The 16,415-nt window shown below is 55.6% G+C and overlaps 2 protein-coding genes across 8 annotated transcripts; one reads left to right on the top strand and one right to left on the bottom strand.

Annotated features, from left to right (window-relative positions):
• On the top strand, nt 1–6,531 carry PRC1 (protein regulator of cytokinesis 1). 5 transcript variants are annotated; one of them, XM_048955710.1, is made up of 14 exons: nt 1–118; nt 255–387; nt 458–580; nt 844–1,077; nt 1,159–1,329; nt 1,572–1,721; nt 1,982–2,129; nt 2,255–2,391; nt 2,595–2,690; nt 2,849–2,995; nt 3,308–3,409; nt 3,734–3,844; nt 4,221–4,406; nt 5,609–6,531. In XM_048955710.1, exons 1-14 carry the CDS (start codon nt 108–110, stop codon nt 5,684–5,686), a joined length of 1,827 nt encoding a protein of 608 aa, XP_048811667.1. In that variant the 5' UTR covers nt 1–107; the 3' UTR covers nt 5,687–6,531. The 5 variants fall into 5 exon arrangements, with proteins under 5 accessions (XP_048811667.1, XP_048811670.1, XP_048811666.1 ...); XM_048955713.1 differs by having other exon boundaries at nt 3,308–3,418; nt 4,221–4,329; nt 5,609–6,530; XM_048955709.1 differs by having other exon boundaries at nt 3,308–3,418; nt 5,609–6,530.
• A 198-nt stretch (nt 6,532–6,729) lies between these two features.
• RCCD1 (RCC1 domain containing 1) lies at nt 6,730–16,412 on the bottom strand. 3 transcript variants are annotated; one of them, XM_048955716.1, is made up of 7 exons: nt 16,250–16,412; nt 15,782–16,133; nt 7,657–7,778; nt 7,476–7,580; nt 7,266–7,409; nt 7,170–7,199; nt 6,730–7,075 (listed from the first exon to the last, which is right to left on the bottom strand). In XM_048955716.1, the coding sequence occupies exons 1-7, from the start codon at nt 16,398–16,400 to the stop codon at nt 6,837–6,839; spliced, it is 1,143 nt and encodes a 380-aa protein (XP_048811673.1). In that variant the 5' UTR covers nt 16,401–16,412; the 3' UTR covers nt 6,730–6,836. The 3 variants fall into 3 exon arrangements, with proteins under 3 accessions (XP_048811673.1, XP_048811671.1, XP_048811672.1); XM_048955714.1 differs by having other exon boundaries at nt 7,170–7,421; XM_048955715.1 differs by having other exon boundaries at nt 7,170–7,409.
• Nucleotides 16,413–16,415: the final 3 nt, after the last annotated feature.

The raw sequence follows: 16,415 nt of genomic DNA, 5'->3' as shown, positions 1-16,415 counted from the left end.
TGTGGGCGGGACCCGTCGCGGCGCTTCAGCCAATGAGCGCCGCCGGGAGGCGAGTTTGAATTGGCGGCCCCGGACGGGCGGTGGCGGTGGTGACGCTGAGCGGAGCCATGAGGAAGAGGTGCGGGGCCGCGAGCCGCGAGTTGGGGCCGGGACTGGGGCCGGGAGCCGCGAGTTGGGGCCGGGGCTCTGGGCCGCTGGGCGCGGGGGGATGGCGGGCCCGGGCTGTCGTGTTGCTCAGGCCCCGCTGCCCGCAGCGAGGTGCTGGCGGCTGAGGCCGTGTCGTGCCTGAACCGCGCGTTGTCGGCGCTGCGGGACATATGGGAGGAGATCGGCATACCCGAGGAGCTGCGGCTGGAGCGCACCGGCGCGGCGAAGAACCACATCAAGGTGAGCGGGGCGCCGGGCCGGGCGGGGGGCGGCGGCGGCCTCGGCGTGTCCTGAGCGTGCCGTGCCGCAGAACCTCCTGGACATGATGGTGGCGGAGGAGGAGCACCTGAAGGAGCAGCTGCTGAGGAGCGTCGCCGCGTACCGAGAGGAGATCGATGGCCTCTGCGCGGAGCTGCGGGTGGAGCCCTTCCAGGTGAGGGCCGCGGCTCTCCGCAGCCTCCCCCGCCCAAGCTGGGCCGAGCCGAAGGCTTTCTGCCCCCCCACCCCCCGGCGTTGGGTGGCGGTTGTGAGGCGGCCGGTGGGAAGCAGTGCTGTGCCTGGGTCCCGGGGCTGCCCTGCTGAGCCCTGCTGAGCTCTGGAGCTGCGTCCTGGCTCTGCGCCCAAGGATTTCCGAGTACCTGAGTTACTTCCAAAAAGCGCTGCAGAGAACAGACCCTGATCTGTGGCTTCTTTCAGACAGAGGAGGGGAGTACCATCCTACAGACGGTGAAGGATTTGCATTCCCACGTGGAGGTGTTGTTGAAGCAGAAGAAGGATAGGAAGCAGGAACTGCAGGCCCTGCAGGAACAGGATAAGAACCTGTGTGACATTCTCTGCGTGTCCATGTTCAGCATTGATGACAGCGCTGTGCCCAGCCTGGACGAGCTGGACCGCTACCGACGGCACGTGGCCTCCCTTAGTGCCGAGAAGGTGAGCAGGAGGGGCCTGGACCTCCGGGGAGGGAGGGTTGGAAGGCACCCACTGGGTCTTCATGGGGCTCCTCACCTACAGGAGCGACGGCAAGAAGAATTTGTCAGCATCAAGCGGCAGGTCGTCCTCTGCATGGCGGAGCTGGAGCACAGCCCTGACACCAGCTTCGAGCGGGACGTGGTGTGTGAGGATGAGGAGGCCTTCTGCTTGTCCACAGATAACATCGCTAACCTCCAGAGCCTGCTGCAGCAGGTACGTTGGCACGCTGAGCTGGCCCTGCCACGACTGACGGCACTGCGGAGGCTGCCTGGCAGCACACTGTGAAGGCTGTTTTGTTTGTAGGAAGCCTGTGTGTTAGAATGTACTTCTAGAAGCTTTTGCTTGGAAGCGCTGGGGGGTGAGAGGGGGTGTGAGAGCTGCAGTCTGTGAGCAGCCTCCTTGCATCCCTCAGCGCCAGGCTGAGGCAGTGCTGAACTCACGCTTTCCCTCTGCAGCTGGAAGCGCGGCGGGCGCTGAACGAAGCCATGTGTGCAGAGCTGCGCTCCAGAATCACTGAGCTCTGGGAAAGGCTGCAGGTTCCTGAGGAGGAGAGACAGTCCTTCGCAGTGCACATGACCGGGTCCAAAGCAAAAACCAGAGAAGCTGTAAGAACCACCTGATGGCATTTGGGAGTGGGAGGGTAAGGGCAGGGCAGCTCTGGGGTTCACTTGTTTGCTCATCTGGAGTGGAGGAGCAGCTTCCAGCAGTCAGGCGTAATGTGAGCAGACTAAATCCTGCCTTCAAGGACAGAGAGCTGGGAGTTGGTGCTGATGGCTGGCTCACTAGAGGTGGATTACGCAGAACTTACGTTGGTCTTGCTCTTCTGTTCTTCCTTTCTGAGTCTGTGCTGTGGTTGTGTTGGCAGCTGAAGCTGGAAGTAGACCGTCTGGAGGAGCTGAAGCTGCAGAACATGAAGTCTGTGGTTCAGGCGATCCGCGTGGAGCTGGCTAAATACTGGGACAAATGCTTCTACAGCCAGGAGCAGAGGGACGCCTTCAGTCCCTATCACGATGGTGGGTGGTGGCTCTTCCTGTAACTGACTCCCTTGAGGGAGCTCAGCAGGCCTGCTGCCAAAAAGGGCTGCTGAGTGGTGCGGGGATCCTGGGTGCTTCCTGAACGTGCTGCTGTGTCTCTCCAGAGGATTATACAGAGGCCTTGCTCCAGCTCCATGACATTGAGGTGGGGAAGGTGAAAAGCTACTATGAAACACACAAGGAGCTGTTTGAGGCTGTTCAGAAATGGGATGAAAGCTGGAAGCTGTTTCTGGAGCTGGAGGTATTGGGTAGTGCTACATCTCTGGGCTGTGCATAGGGGTTGGTGAGGGAATGGGGTGCTGTGCCTGGAGCACCAGTGTGACCCAAGGCGCAGAGCTTGTGTAGGTGTGCTGCACCACTAAGGTGACTTCCTCGAGGGCCTAGGGGAGTGCTGGGCAGTGAGGCTGGGCCCCATCTCATTATCTCCTGACTTCTCTGTGCTAGAGGAAAACAGCTGACCCCAGCCGCTTCTCCAACCGTGGGGGGAGCCTGCTGAAAGAAGAGAAGCAGCGAGCAAAACTGCAGAAGACTCTTTCCAAGGTGGGTATAGACCTGGAGAAAAAGCTGTAGTCCTGAATAGGCGCAGGTAACACTGACCAGGGAGAAGCACAGCGCTTGGAGCGCCAGCAAGGGCTGTCTGTGGGCAGGGAGCTGTGTCCAGTACGACAGCTCCTACACTGCCCTCCTGTCCTGAGCAGCTGCAGAAGGAGCTTGAAAGCAGGATCCAGGCCTGGGAGCAGGAGCGTGAGGAGCCTTTCCTGGTGAAGGGACAGCAGTTCATGGAGTACGTGACAGAGCAGTGGCAGCTGTATCACATGGAGAAAGAGAAGGAGAAGCAGGAGCGGGTGAGTGCACAGCTGACCGTGCTGTCGTGGCTTGGCACCGAGCTGTTGGCAGGGAGAGCAGTTCCAGCCCAGGTTTGCTGCCAGCTCCCTGGGGCAGAGGGGCTCCTCCTGCTCTTTTCTGGCTCTGTGTGGTCGCCTTCTTCAAACAGCAGGGCAGGTGGCTGCCTGCATCTGTGTTGAGCCCCAGCTGCTGCAGACCTGTAGTGTTTGCGCCTGTCCTTCCCCAGCACTGAGTGTTGGAGTTCTGTGGCACTGTGCAGCCAGCTGTGTTCTGCTCTCTGCTCAGATCAGTGACGTAGGTCTTTCACACAGCACCTGAAGAAAAGCCGCCAGATTGAGACGGAGATGATGTATGGGAGCACCCCAAGGACTCCGATCAAGCGTCGAGTGCTTGGCCCCCACACGCCTGGCAAAGTAAGGAAGGTAAACTGCCTGTGCTGGGCATGGAGTGCTTGGCTGAGACTTGACCAGGGCTTGAGCTAGACAAGTACTGTGAGAATAAAGGTGTTTAGAGCCCTCCCTCTGGATTTAGTCTCACAGTGATGCCAGGAGGGCCCAGGCTTATTGCAGCAGCAGCATGAAAGAATCTTATGCTGTAAATGGGTACAGGGAGTGGGCTGCAGGCATCTCTGTTCTCTGTGGGGACAATGGGATCCGTCACCCTGCTCTGCAGCCAGTGCTTTCACTGTGGTTTTCCTGGTGTGAGCATCCCCTGCCTTCCTCCTCACTTTCCTCCAGCTCAACGGCACTTCCCTCTCCACGGCCACTCCCAACAGCACCATTCGTTCAGCTTCTGGGGCAACTCTCTTCCATTCACCAACGTCTAGGCTGCCACCCTCTGGAGGGAAGGTGAGAGGCTTTGTGGAGCATCCCTGCTCACAGGGTGGGTTGGTGCAGCACTGCTGTGCCACACTGCTGTGTGACACTGCCAGGGCAGCTTGTGCTCAGCTGCACAGCTGTGCTCCTGGGCTACAAAGGCTGCTCTGTTGGTACCTGCTCTGCTGGTCAGCCATGCTGCTGGTAGGATGTTCTGGGGGACCAATACTGCCCAAATTAAAAGGAGAGCGGTAGCATGCAGGAAGTCTTCCTCCAACCCATACTTCTGCTGTTTCTGGGTCTCAGACCTATGGTGCAGGGTTTTAGGAGCTTGAAGTGCAGGGCAGCAGCTGCAAGTCCAGCACTGCTGCAGGCTGCCTCAGCTCCCACTCTGCCTCTCGTCCCACAGCTTGGCCAGGCTCGGACCCCCATCCGCGTGGCTGCGAAGCCCCCCCGGCCCGGACACAGGGAGCGGAACAAGGAGAACCTGTCGCAGCTGAACGGAACCACCCTGAGCGGTGGGTGCAGCCCTGCAGCCCCTGCCCAGCGTAACCACAGCGTTAATTCTGTTGCCAGCACCTATTCTGAGTTTGCGGTAATTCACCTCTTCTGAAAGTGCCTCCCCTCACTGGGCTGCACCCAGGCTGTGCTTCTGCTCCTCCCAGAGCACCGCAGGGCCACCGCTGTGCACAGCCCAACCTCTGCCCTGCGCAGAGCGGCTGCTCCTGCCAGCACCCACGGCACCAGCTGTTGACTCTGTGTCAGGAACTTAAGTTGAAGTTTGGTGGCCGAGGCCGAGTGCTGCTCCATCGTGTGCAGGCCCTAAGCAGCCCAGTGGGGATCTGATATTTACACAGGAAGGTGGTGATGCTTGGCTCCCGCCTGCCCCTGCAGGAGCAAAGCTGTGCCTTTGACACGGCCCAGGCCTCCTGCATAGCCCTGCTGTAGTAATGCAGCCGCCCTCCAGACCTGGGTCTGCTCCCAGCTGCTTAGCAGAGAACCTCCACATGGTTCAAAGCAATGTGTCATGGAGGGCATGTCCCATCCCAGCCCAGAGAGGCCTGGGTAGCTGGCAGCAGCAGCGCTCTGTCACTGTACTAACAGTCACGGGGAGAAGGGAGGGTGGGAGCCTTTTCCTGCAGCCTGCATGGCTTCATCAGTGCACGTGCTGTGCTCTCAGCCCAGGGGGAGAGATCCCTGTGCCGCTTTTTCTGCGGGCATGAGGTGTGCTGGGTGAGCAGAGGCTCCCAGGGGTGTAGAGGTGGGTGATCTCTGCTGTGGGATGGAGCTTTGCTGCCCCAAGGCCTCAGACTTTGATGTCCAAGCACTGACCTCTTCTGCCTCGTACAGTTGTAAGCGTTGCTCCCCACGGCAGTTGAGCAAGTGCTGAAGCTGCCCTGACACCAAGTCCTGCTCCCATGCATGTGTGTGGCTCCTGCTGGGCAGAGGCAGGGTCCTGCAGAGCTCCCTTCTGCAGCTGCATGTTGCTGTCTGTGCCCATCCCCTGCCTGTGCTCTTGCTTCCCCTCCCTGCAGCTGAGGGACACCAGGTTGGGGCTGAGCTGCCCAGGACCAGCAGTGTGTGCGCTGCCAGCTGCAGGAGGCAGGACTATGTACCAGTGCTTCTGGGGTGCTCCCAGTTCTCTCCCAGCTATTGGGAGCAAATCCTCCCGTCTCCTAAAGCAAGAGGGCAGGGCCTTGTCTTCTCAAACAAACAGCAGCAGCTTTGTCTCTGTGGCCCTTGGCACAGCCACCCTCTCCCACCCCTCATCCCTCTCTCTGCTTCTTGTATCCACAGCGTGAACTCTCAAAGGCCTCCAGGTGTGATACCAGCTCCCGCATCCTCAACTCCACCATCACCAATGCCTTCTCCTGAGGTGCTGCCTTGGGCTCCAGCTCTCTGTAGTCATAGTGAGTCACTGTTCTGGCAGCTCCTGGCCCCTGGGGCCGCTGCTCTCAGTTTAATTTTAGCAAGCACCCCTGCCAGCCTGGCTCTGCAGCGTGGGGGGGTTCCCACCTGTGAGGGCAGCAGCTGGAAGGGACACTTTTAAAATTTTGTTTTTATGTGGGGAACTCTTGCAAATAGTTGATTAAAGATTTAAGGTTTGAAGACAGTCTGGGGGTGGTCTAGTAGTGAATGCTGCAACCCAGTGGGCTGGTGGTGCAAGGGCGCAGGGCTCTGCCTTGCTGAGTGTGCACAGGGACAGACAGGACCACGCACAGATAACTTCCTCCCCCAGTGCCTGTAGCTACTGTCTCCCAGGGTCTTCCTCTGTCACCATCACATCAGCTGTGCTTCAGCTAAGGCTTGCTTTAGCTGAGGTTTCCCTAGCACCCACACTGGGCTGCAGCCTGGCCTCAGCACATCATCTCTCCTAGGAAGGCAGCGTGGGCACCTGTTTCCTGCAGCTGCCCTGTGCTCCTGGAGCTCAGCACCCTGCTTCCCTGCATCCTCTGCCCTTCCTGAAACATGCAGGGGTTGGGACTGGAGGCACAGTCCCAGCAGCTACTTGAGCTGTAGTAGGACCAAAGGCAACAGCCTCCAGTGCTGCCCCTTCCCCTGTTCTGCTCCAGCTGCGTTCACAGTAAAACGGCGTGGTTGGTAGTTTGCACCTTTCTTAGCTCAGTCCTTGATCGTGACTAATTTGCACCTTGTTATCACTACAGCCCCCCACCTGCTGTTACTTACACCCGAAGTTCTGTCTCCTTACTCTGTAACTGTATATACTGTTGATAAGAATAATCATATCTGTACATATAGCCACTGCTGTCCGTGTGTTTGTTGGGATGACCAAAATCTCTTCACAGAGCCTGGAGGGGGCAGAGTGAGGGCTGGGTGCTTCCCCCTCCCCTCTTGTCACTCCGGGGTCTCTGACAGACAGGAGCCCTCCTTTGTAAGCACCATCAAGCACTACTGCCGCTGTTACAAAAAAATTACATTTAATAAATACATTCATTCTGCCTCATCTTCAGCAGCAGCCCCTCGCTGGGCCACAATGGGCAGCAGCACCGCTCCAGCACTGAGCTCAAGGACGGGGGCTGAGCTCCTCCTGGCACCTCCCAGGCTCAGTTCCAGCTTGCAGGGCTGGGGCCGTGCAGGGCAGGGGGGAGCCCCGCGTCCCTCCCTGCTGCAGGACGCAGACATACGTGCTCCAGGGCCCGCACACCACCTCCTGCGCCCGCAGCCCCTCAGCCCAGAGCTGCTCCACACGCCGTGGCTGGTCACAGCTGGCACGGGCCCCGTGCCCGAGCTGCCCGTATTTACCTGTGGACAGAGCAGTGCAGACTGGGGGCTGAGGGATTCGCCCCTCAGACAGCACCCCAAAGTGAGCAATAAAGGAGTGAAACCAAAGCCTTACCCCAGCCCCAGGTGTACAGCTCTCCGCCTCCTGCAATCAGGACGGTGCCATCAGCCCCCAGCCGGGGCGGCAGGACCCCCCACCCCCGGTACTCACGTGTGACCGCAGCCGTGTGCCGTGAGCCGCAGCTCACTGCAGCCACCGCCGGTTCCAGCGGGAGGTCCAGCAGGGCCGGGAAGGCCTGGATGGAGATGAAGGCAGGGCCTGGTGGCTCCTCAGGCAGCGGCGGCTCTTCGGGCCCTGCGCACAGCACTGCTCAGCCCCACAGATGAGCCCAGCGCTGCCGCAGCCCCCCGGTGTCCTCACCTGCACCCACGTCCTCATCCTCTGGCTGCTCTTCCGCCACCGCCCGGGAGGGCAGCCCCAGTTGGCCCGACTCGTTCCAGCCCCACACGTAGAGGTCTCCGCCATCTGCAGAGGACGCGTCCCGCTCAGGGCACGGTGCGAACTGCCACCCCGTGCCCCCGGGCAGCGCCGAGCCCCTCACCGCTGATACAGGCCGAGTGCCACCCGCCAGCTGCCACTGCCCTCACGGGCAGACCGCCCAGAGCCTCCACCAGCCGCGGCTGCTGCTCGGATTCCAGGCTGCCGTGGCCGAGCTGCCCGTGCCTGCAGGGAGACACGGACAAACAGAATGGCGCAGGCACACGCCTCCCCCACCACCCCTCACCCCGTGCCTGCTGCCCCTCTGCAGCTGTGTGCAGCTCCACCCTAAGGGGCAGACAGTGCAGTAGCTATGTGCAACCCATTGATGCGTGACACAATGGTGAAGCAAGCCCTGAGTTTACACATCACACTGCTGCTGTCTGAGCTTCCTTCCAAGCAGCCGCCCCTTCAGCCCCCAGGTTCAGACCTGGAGGGGGGGATTCCCTGCTGGGCCGGGTTTGGGCTCAGCTGGAGGCAGCACTGGCCAGCAGGCAGCTGAAGGCAGCAGTGCTAAGCACAGCACTGGGACACAGCTGCAGCTGCACTGAGCACACGGCATACAGCAAAGCAGCAGAGGCTGTGATTGTCACAACTGCTGCTGAAGCAGAAAGGGCTTTACTAAACCAAGAAGTCCATTTGGAGAGAAGGGTTGGTGTTACAATCAGAAACACCAGTGAGGTGGAAGGGCAATACAGGAGTGTGGTAGCAAAGGGACCAATGGAATGGCGTCACGAAGAAAAAGGAAAGTGCTCACCCATTCCTGTTCCTGAAGGTCTGGGCTCATGAGGAGAACTCCACCAGGGACGGATCTCCAAGCAGACATCCCTCCCCAGTGGCATCAGCCCTTAAATGAGCTCTAAGAGAGGCGCAGTCAGGCTGCACCCCTTCCTGCCCCGCAGTTAACTGCCTTCACCTTGTCATGGTTCTATGCTTTTTTTTTGTTTTTGGTTTTTTTTGTTTTTTGTTTCTGGGTTTCAGTATTCCACATCCAAACATCATGTAGTGTACGGGGCATTAAAGTGTCACTGCCCCAATCCCAGGTTCCCATCCCTGTACATTACAGAAGTCACGGGATCTGGCCCTTCCAGGTGGGGGGGTGCTCTCTTGCTGCCTGGCAGTGGGTGCTGGAGGTGCTTTCCTGGCCGTTCCAAGCTTTTCAGGTTTGACTCGGTCCCAGGAACTCTCTCTCTCATCTTGTCTGATTTATTAATCTCAATTGCAATTAAATTATATCTATTGTGTTATCTTGTATTCCAATATTATAGTAAAATAAGTTTTCCTCCATAGATTGTTGCCGCTGCTCTTTTCCTCCCTTCCTTTCTTCCCATTTTTGTGGGACTGGGGTGGGGTGGAGGGCAGAGGCCTGTCGCCCCTGTCACGGACATAGATTGATCTGGTCAACTCTGTGACAGATTTTTTGGCGCCCAACGTGGGGCAACTGCTTTTTAGCTTTTAGAACGAATCTCTTTTTCCCTCTGCTCTTAGAGAGCTTCGTTAGGGAGCATTATCAGTAGTTCAGGTTTCTGTGCTGGAAAACCTGACCTTGAAAGATTAGGCGTACTGCCAGTGTTCTGGGATATTTGTAAACTTTGAGCACTACTTAGTCTGAGTAGTGCCTTTTTTCTTTTTTTTTCCCTCCTCTTGTTAGCTTCAATTCATTAACCCCTTTTTAGCAGGCACCACTGATGAACCCACTCGTTATCGTGGGGGCACTGTGTAAAGGATTTAAAGCAATGGTGTTACTCACAACCTACTGGCCAATAATCCATCTCACACTTACGTGTTTTGGAATTGCATCTGTATATAGCTACCTAAGGGCACTGATGGAGACACCTATGTTTTACCTACTTGCAATGTGGTATGATTTGAATTTTGACATTTACATCCCAGAAGGAATGGCTAATTTCACAAACAACTACATCCCAAATGGAATAGCTAATTTTACAAACAACACGATGTTCAGACCAGTCTCCAGGTTTTCTTCTCGGTTTGTCAAACGTTTTTCGAATCTTGAATCAATACTCATGTTGGTGTGCATGTCATTAAGTTCTCTGATTGTATTCATAATTGTGAATAATAAGAGGAAGGAGTCTCTTCCAAAACCAGAGAATGATGACTGGCAGGGAATATGGAGAGGTTTAGGAAAGGTCTTAGAAGCATGGGGACCCGCAGTGTCATGGGATTTTACTCTTGAACACCTGTGGGATCCTGAGAAACTAAGCCAGTATTTGAGTCAGGGACTATGCGGCTTACATAAATCTAAGGAGGTACAACTTATTTGGGGTTTGGCTTGTGCTTACCGTGCCCTATATAATACCATTCTGGAGAGAGAGAGTTTCCGAGCTGAGGTTCAAGCCAAAGGGGAAAATCCCCAAGTCAAATCTAATCAATCACAGGAGACACCAGTAACAATACCGGTTGCTCCTGTGGAGGGCAAGAAATGGAAACGAGTGTCTTCGCGTCTTGAACGAAAAAGAGAAGAAGAGGAGGAGGAGGAGGAGGAAGATCCAGGCGAGGGGCCCTCCTCAGAACCACCACCATCGCGAAAGGCAAAAGCGAAAACTAAGAGACATGCAGAAGAGAGTGATGAAGAGGAAGTCTCTATTACTACTCGCCGGCCTCTAAAGATGACTGAAATCCAAGGTTCAAGAAAGGAGTTCACACGGCGCCTGAATGAAAGTATTGTTTCCTGGTTGGTTCGCTGTTGGGACAGTGGGGCCCATAGCTTGTCTCTGGATGGTAATGAAGCTCGCCAACTAGGCGCCATTGCCAGAGATCCAGCTATTGATAGAGGAATTAGTCGATGTTCGGATGAGGCTGCCTCCCTCTGGGAATGAGTGTTAACAGCCGTGAAGGAAAAGTATCCCTTCAAAAATGGCTTGAAGATTGCAATGAAAAAATGGGATACAGTTGAAAAGGGTATTTGAGGGAAATAGGCGTGGTGGAAATGTTGTATGACCCTGACTTTGTTCCTAACCACCCACAACAAAACCGCGACCCTGAAAGAGTGAGGACGACGCCTGAGATATGGCAGAAAATCGTGACAACAGCACCGGACAAATATGCCGCTACACTAACGTCAGCGTGTGACAGATACCAGGAACAACAGAGAACGCCCTTAATTTATGAATTAATTCTTACGCTCCAACACTACGAACAATTGCTGTCCCCAATTCATGCTGCTGTTGCTGCTATATCAAAAATGATGGAGCAAGTGTCTCAACTGATTAACCGTGACAAACCTGTAGCAGTATCAGAAACGCTTGATGAAGATCAGGATAATCAAATGAGTCTATTGAAGGAGATGAAGGAGATGATGAAATGTATGCAAGCCCACCTAACTAAAGACGATGAACCTTCCTTCTCACGTGCACCATCAAAGATCTCAGCTGTTAGAAGCAAACGCTCTCCAGCTCAAGTAAGGGATAATACACCGCGAATTGTCTTATGGTATTACCTACGTGACCATGGAGAAGACATGAAGAAGTGGCACCGTGAACCTACTGCTGTACTGCGAGCACGGGTGAAAGAATTACAAGGCAGATCTACCACCAGTGCAGTTGCTCCAGTTACCACAGGTAATGAATAGGGGGGCCCTGCCCTCAGTCAGGGGGGGGAAAGGGATAATAGAGTATATTGGACTGTGTGGATTCGATGGCCTGGCACATCAGAACCACTGAAATATAAGGCCCTGGTGGACACTGGTGCACAGTGCACTCTGATGCCCTCGAGTCATGAAGGGACAGAATCAATCCATATTTCTGGAGTGACCGGGGGCTCTCAAGAATTGACTGTGTTGGAGGCTGAGATAAGCCTCACTGGTAAGGACTGGCAAAAACATCCTATTGTGACGGGCCCAGGGGCTCCATGTATACTAGGTATTGATTATCTCAGAAGGGGGCATTTCAATTCATGGGCCTTTGGAATAGCTGCTGTGGACACAGACAACATTAAGCAGCTGTCTGTTCTGCCTGGCCTGTCAGAAGATCTGTCTGTTGTGGGGCTGCTGCGAGTAAAAGAGCAACACGTACCGATTGCTACAAAAACGGTGCACAGGCGGCAGTACCGCACCAACAGGGATTCTTTGCTCCCCATTCAGAAGTTGACTCGTCAACTGGAGAGCCAGGGAGTGATCAGCAAAACTCACTCGCCTTTTAACAGCCCCATATGGCCAGTGCGTAAAGCCAGTGGAGAATGGAGGCTGACGGTGGACTACCGTGGCCTGAATGAAGTCACACCCCCACTGAGTGCTGCTGTGCCGGACATGTTAGAACTCCAGTATGAACTGGAGTCAAAAGCGGCCAAATGGTATGCCACCATTGACATTGCTAATGCCTTCTTTTCCATCCCTTTGGCCAAAGAATGTAAGCCACAGTTTGCTTTCACCTGGAGGGGCATTCAGTATACCTGGAATCATTTGCCCCAGGGGTGGAAACACAGCCCGACCATTTGCCATGGGTTGATCCAAACTGTATTGGAACAGGGCAGCGCTCCTGAGCACCTGCAGTACATTGATGACATCATTGTGTGGGGCGATACAGCAGAAGAAGTCTTCACAAAAGGAGAGAGAATGATCCAAATTCTTCTGAGTGCTGGTTTTGCTATTAAGCAAAGCAAAGTGAAAGGACCTGCCCAGGAGATTCAGTTCCTAGGTATAAAGTGGCAAGATGGCCGTCGTCACATCCCGACAGACGTGATCGACAAAATCACTGCTATGTCTCCACCCGCTAGCAAAAGAGAGACACAATCTTTTCTGGGTGCAGTGGGCTTTTGGAGAATGCATGTTCCAAACTACAGCCTCATTGTAAGCCCCCTTTATTATGTGACGCGAATGAGAAATGAGTTTACATGGGGCCCTGAGCAGCAGCAGGCTTTTGAACAGATTAAACAGGAGATAGCCCGTGCCATGGCCCTAGGGCCAGTACGAACGGGACAGGGTATAAAGAACATCCTCTACACTGCTGCTGGAGAGAACGGTCCCACTTGGAGTTTGTGGCAAAGAGCCTCAGGAGAGACCCGAGGCCGACCCCTGGGATTCTGGAGTCGGGCATACAGAGGGTCTGAAGAGCACTACACTGCAACTGAGAAGGAGATCTTAGCTGCATATGAGGGGGTTCGGGCTGCTTCTGAAGTAGTCGGTACTGAAACACAGCTCCTTCTGGCACCTCGACTGCCAGTGCTGAACTGGATGTTTAAAGGAAAGGTTCCCTCCACCCATCATGCTACTGATGCCACTTGGAGTAAGTGGATTGCACTGATTACACAACGAGCACGGATGGGGAACCTCAGCCGTCCAGGAATCCTAGAAGTCATCATGGACTGGCCTGAAGGTAAAAAGTTTGGAACACCACCGGGAGAAGAAGTATCACGTGCTAAAGAAGCCCCACCATACAATGAACTACCAGAGAATGAAAAGAAATATGCCCTGTTCACAGATGGATCGTGTCGTATTGTGGGAAAGCATCGCAGATGGAAATCTGCTGTGTGGAGCCCCACACGACAAGTTGCAGAGGCCACTGAAGGGAAAGGAGAATCGAGCCAATTTGCAGAGGTAAAGGCTGTCCAATTGGCCTTAGATGTCGCTGAACGGGAGAGGTGGCCAATGCTCTATCTTTACACTGACTCATGGATGGTAGCAAATGCCTTATGGGGGTGGTTACAGCAGTGGGAGCAAAATAACTGGCAAAGAAGGGGTAAACCTATTTGGGCTGCTGAACTGTGGAAAGACATTGCTGCCTGAACAAAGAATATGGTTGTAAAGGTGCGCCATGTAGATGCTCATGTGCCCAAGAGTCGGGCTACTGAAGAACAGCAAAATAACCATCAGGTAGACCGAGCTGCCAGAATTGAGGTGGCTCAAATAGACCTGGACTGGCAGAACAAGGGTGAATTATTTCTGGCTCGGTGGGCCCATGAGACCTCAGGTCATCAAGGGAGAGACGCAACATACAAATGGGCTGGAGACCAAGGGGTGGACTTAACTATGGATGCCATTGCACAGGTTATTCATAACTGTGAAACATGTGCCATCATCAAACAAGCCAAGAGGATGAAACCTCTGTGGGAGGAAGGGCGATGGCAAAAGTACAAATATGGGGAGGCATGGCAGGTTGATTATATCACCTTGCCACGATCTTGCATTGGTAAGCATTATGTGCTTACTATGGTGGAGGCAACCACTGGGTGGCTTGAAACATATGCAGTACCCCATGCTACCGCCCGAAACACCATACTGGGTCTCGAGAAATAAGTCCTGTGGCGACATGGCACCCCAGAAAGGATTGAGTCAGATAATGGGACTCATTTCAAAAATTCTCTTGTAAATACTTTGGCCAAAGATCATGGCATTGAGTGGATTTACCATATTCCCTATCATGCACCAGCCTCTGGTAAAATTGAACGATACAATGGATTGTTAAAAACGATGCTAAAAGCACTGGGTGGCGGAACATTTAAGCACTGGGAGAAGCATTTGGCAGAAGCCACCTGGTTAGTCAACACCACAGGATCTATCAATCGTGATGGTCCTAACCAATCCAGTTCCCTACATACCGTAGAGGGAGATAAAGTCCCTGTTGTACATGTAAAGAACATGTTAGGAAAGGCGGTTTGGGTTCTTCCAGCTTCTGGAAAGGGCAAACCTCTCCGTGGTACAGTTTTTGCCCAGGGACCAGGATCCACGTGGTGGGTAATGCAGAAGAATGGGGATGTCCAATGTGTACCACAAGGAAACTTGATGCCGGGGGAGTGCAGTTACTAATTCTATGTATATGCATATAACCATGTGTGTGTAATACATTTAATCATTTTTTTGTTTGTTTGTATATATGTATATATATATTTTAAGCATGATGTAACGATGTAGAATAAGGGGTGGAATGTCATGGTTCTATGGGTTTTTTTTGTTTTTGGATTTCAGTATTCCACATCAAAACATCATGTAGTGTACGGGGCATTAAAGTGTCACTGCCCCAATCCCAGGTTCCCATCCCTGTACATTACAGCAGTCACAGGATCTGACCCTTCCGGGTGGGGGGGGGCGCTCTCTTGCTGCCTTGCAGTGGGTGCTGGAGGTGCTTTCCTGGCCGTTCCAAGCTTTTCAGGTTTGACTCGGTCCCGGGAACTCTCTCTCTCATCTTGTCTGATTTATTAATCTCAATTGCAATTAAATTGTATATATTGTGTTATTTTGTATTCCAATATTATAGTAAAATAAGTTTTCCTCCATAGATTGCTGCCGCTGTTCTTTTCCTCCCTTCCTTTCTTCCCATTTTTGTGGGACTGGGGTGGGGGGGAGGGCAGAGGCCTGTCGCCCCTGTCACGGACATGGATTGATCTGGTCAACTCTGTGACACACCTGTGCTCCCAGGGCTGACCGGTCCTTTCCCCAGGTGATTATCCGTGGGTCAGGCCGTGACTCAACAGTTACCACACAGGTTGGGGAAAAGACAGCGATCAGATTTGGGTGAGGGCTGCTGAGGGCAGTGCTGTCAGCCCACACGGCTGCAGCTGCCCAGGCCCAGCACGGCTCTGTGCCCAGAGCTCAGGCGCCTCACCACCTTCTGAAATACACAAACCAGGGGCAGAAACCTTTCCTTTAATGGAAAGGAAACAGCAATGTTAATATCCATAAATGCAAGCAGCACTGAGCTAATGCTGTCTGCTATGACAACCGCTGCCTATGACAACAGCCACCAAACTGCACTGCACCGACCCCGAGTGCTGCAGGAGGAGCCGGTCCTGCTGGCACCGCGCTGCTGAATGCCGAGAATCATCCCCATGGCCTTGTCTCGTGGAAGCGGCACAGAGATCAACAACCCAACCTTCCCATAGCGCTGCTGGGCACAGCAGCGGCACCTCGAGCCCAGCGCGGGCAGCGTCCCCCCCCCCCCCGACCCAGAGCCACGCCGGGCCCCAGCGGGGCATTCAGCGTCTGCAGGGCGCAACGAAGAACCGAGACCGAAGTTACTCATTGCAGTCAGTGTTTATGTGTAGCAGCAGCACGAGGAACAGCGGGAGCTCGGGTTGCTAACGGGTGCGTGTACCGCTCAGCCGGCTCCCTAAGCAGGTGATCGCTTCGTTATCTGATAGCGCCGAATAACCCACGGCCGCCACGGAGCCCCGAACCCACGGGACCACACGGCTCCGCCGCACCTCCGCCCCGCACCCCCCGCAGCCCCGCTCACCTGCCGCCTCCCCAGCCGTACACCTCCCCGGCCGCTCCCAGCCCCACGACGTGTTCGTGTCCCAGCGCCAACGCGCGGAGCGGCAGCGCTCCGGGCAGCGCCGTGTAGAAGGGCGGCCGCGGGGCCACGAAGCCGTCCGGCAGCAGCGGCAGCGCGGGGCGCGATTCCGGCGGCAGCGCTCGGCTCCACGCGGGCTCTCCCCGCAGCTCTCCCCGCAGCACCGCGGCGCGGGGCCACGCCTCGACCGCCGCTCCCCTCAGCAGCACCACATGCGTCTCCGACGGCAGTGCCGCCTCGCAGTCCTCGGGCAGCCGCCACCGCCGCCCCGCGCTGAGCACCTCCAGCCCGGAGCCTGCGGGAGCGGCGGGGTCAGCGGCCCGGGGGGGTCCGAACCCCGTGGGGAACCGAGCACCGAGGGGAGTCGGAGGACGGCACCGCACAGGAGACTCGGGGCCGGGGGGGGCTCACCCGTCTCCAGCACCGCGTAGCTCCACGCGGGCCACACGCGGCGGATGCCGTCGCCGCTCGGCTCCACGCGGTGCCGCCCCGGCCCCGCATCCCCCGCCGCCTCCTCGGCGCTGAGGCCGAACAAGAACCAGGAGCGGCGCTGAGCCGCCATGGCGTGGGGGAGAAC

This window comes from Lagopus muta, chromosome 10, assembly GCF_023343835.1.
Source record: "Lagopus muta isolate bLagMut1 chromosome 10, bLagMut1 primary, whole genome shotgun sequence".
NCBI lineage: Eukaryota > Metazoa > Chordata > Aves > Galliformes > Phasianidae > Lagopus > Lagopus muta.
The sequence above is the reverse complement of the archived record's forward strand: the minus strand, read 5'-3'. Positions and strand labels throughout refer to the sequence as shown.

Excerpts from the sequence above, each read along its gene's own strand:
- RCCD1 (XM_048955714.1), bottom strand. The coding sequence starts at position 16,400 with ATGGCGGCTCAGCGCCGCTCCTGGTTCTTGTTCGGCCTCAGCGCCGAG. Across the intron at positions 7,779-15,781 it reads TACGGCTGGGGAGGCGGCAG|GCACGGGCAGCTCGGCCACG; the intron begins GTGAGCGGGGCT and ends GTCTCCCTGCAG. Across the intron at positions 7,581-7,656 it reads GCACTCGGCCTGTATCAGCG|ATGGCGGAGACCTCTACGTG; the intron begins GTGAGGGGCTCG and ends CGTCCTCTGCAG.
- PRC1 (XM_048955709.1), top strand. Across the intron at positions 2,691-2,848 it reads TGCAGAAGACTCTTTCCAAG|CTGCAGAAGGAGCTTGAAAG; the intron begins GTGGGTATAGAC and ends TGTCCTGAGCAG. Across the intron at positions 4,407-5,608 it reads GCACCTATTCTGAGTTTGCG|CGTGAACTCTCAAAGGCCTC; the intron begins GTAATTCACCTC and ends TTGTATCCACAG.